The sequence below is a fragment of the Galeopterus variegatus genome, unplaced genomic scaffold (genome assembly GCF_000696425.1).
Source record: "Galeopterus variegatus unplaced genomic scaffold, G_variegatus-3.0.2 Scaffold6871, whole genome shotgun sequence".
In the NCBI taxonomy this organism is placed as follows: Eukaryota; Metazoa; Chordata; class Mammalia; order Dermoptera; family Cynocephalidae; genus Galeopterus; species Galeopterus variegatus.
This window is the reverse complement of record NW_007732982.1, coordinates 72,706-74,573: the sequence shown is the minus strand read 5'-3', so window position 1 is coordinate 74,573 and position 1,868 is coordinate 72,706. Positions and strand designations below refer to the sequence as shown.

The 1,868-nt window shown below is 51.7% G+C and overlaps 1 protein-coding gene across 1 annotated transcript in view; it reads right to left on the bottom strand.

The window, feature by feature from the left end:
* LOC103606840 (L-gulonolactone oxidase-like) overlaps positions 1–1,868 on the bottom strand; it is a 15,558-nt gene that overhangs the window by 1,949 nt on the left and 11,741 nt on the right. Inside the window, 1 exon segment of the mRNA XM_008591377.1 lies at positions 1,335–1,520. Within this exon segment, the coding sequence (XP_008589599.1) occupies positions 1,335–1,520 (186 nt within the window).

Sequence of the window (1,868 nt, the reverse complement as noted above, 5' to 3'; positions counted from 1 at the left end):
TGTTGCAAATGGCAGTATTTCATTCGTTTTTATAGCTGAGTAGTATTCCATTGTGTAGATATACCACATTTTCCGTATCCACTCATCCGATGATGGACATTTGGGCTGGTTCCAACTCTTGGCTATTGTAGAGTGCTGTAATGAACATTGGGGAACAGGTATACCTTTGACTTGATGATTTCCATTCCTCTGGGTATATTCCCAGCAGTGGGATAGCTGGGTCATATGGCAGATCTATCTGCAATGCGTCATCTGATTTAATCCTTATATTCAACAATTAAGGTAGACATTATTAACACATTTTAGATGAGGAAACTAAGGCTCAGCAAGGTTAAATGACTGGCTCAAGGTCACAGTGTAGAAGTGGCAGAGCCAGCATTCAAGGCCAGGTCCATTTGATTCCAAAGCCCATGATCTTCACCTTAACTGTGTTGGGTCAGCACTGTTCACATCACTGCAAACACCATTTTTGCAGAGGGTCTACCCATATTGAATGACAAGGTGACTATGGAAGGACCCAAACTCCAAGGGACTTGGAACTATAGATTTGAATCCTATAGCTTAGTGATTACCAGCGATACATCCAGGCCTTCCAGGCACTTCAGGCCTGCTACATGCCTGCCATCTATACATCCATCCATCCATCCATCCAACTATCCAACCATCCATCTAACCATCTGTCTAACCATCCAACCATCCATCTATCCATCCACCCATCCTTCCATCCATCCAACCATCCATCCATCCATCCATGTAACTGTCCATCCATCCGTCCATGTAACTATCCATCCATCCATATGACCATCCATTAACCATCCATCCATCCACCCACCCAACCATCTAACCATCCATCCAACACTGATTTTCATTTATTCAAAACAATACTGCTATCAATTACAAGTCATCCTTTCTGCCCCCCATCATCCAGATCCAAATACCTTGCATGCAACCTTGGGCACCCAGCAAGACTAAAAGTTACTCCATCCACCTTGCTGTGAAGGAACCATTATCAAGGCAGTTCTGGGCATATCCTCTGGCTCAGTGCAGTTGAGAGTGAATGCCCTCTGGGGGCAGTAAGCTCACACTCCTCTCCTGAGCAAGTAAGTCTCTACCCAACCCCCTTTCTTGCCCATACCTCTGCCACCCCTGCAGGTCCTCTCGGCCTCTGGTTCTCTCTGCCCTGCTCAGAAGGGTCCTGGCCACAGTATCCCTAGGGTGAAGGAAGGGGTGGCAAGGTCAGACCCCCACCCACCAGTCAGGGTCCTGAAGACCCATGAGCACTTGCTAAGGCCCTCCACTTATTTTCTGAGGCTGAGCAGTGGCGAGGAAAGTACCTCTTTCAGGATTGAGGGGAAGGATGTCTCCTGCAAGTGGAACTGGGGCATGCACTGCAAGGTGACAGTGAGGATGACCCCCCAGCAGCCCAGGTGCTCCTGCATGGCCTGGAACACCTCTGCATTGCTGGGCTTGGAGCACTCCAGGATGACCCTGTCGGCCGTCAGCAGGGTCAGTGCTATCACCTGGCAGTGGGAGAGGAGTCACACATCAGAGGCCCGTGGCCATCGCCATCACTTCCCCGTGTCCTCTGGAGGGAGGCCAGGGACAGCCTATTCCTGGAAGACCACCATTATCTGGCCATAGGGGACTTCCCAGCCGGGTCTACTGTGGCACTGGGAGGGGGGTCTCAGTCTCGGGGGAGAGAAAAAGGGGAGTGGGGAAAGCAAGGCCATGTCCAGGCAGCAGCCCCCAGCAGAGGGGGGCCCACCATTGCATGGGCCTCACAGTCAGGATGCAGCGAGCTTTCTCTGCCTGGCGGAGCTCTGAGAGAGACTGGGCTGCAAAGCCCCCCCCCCCCCCCCCCCCCCCCC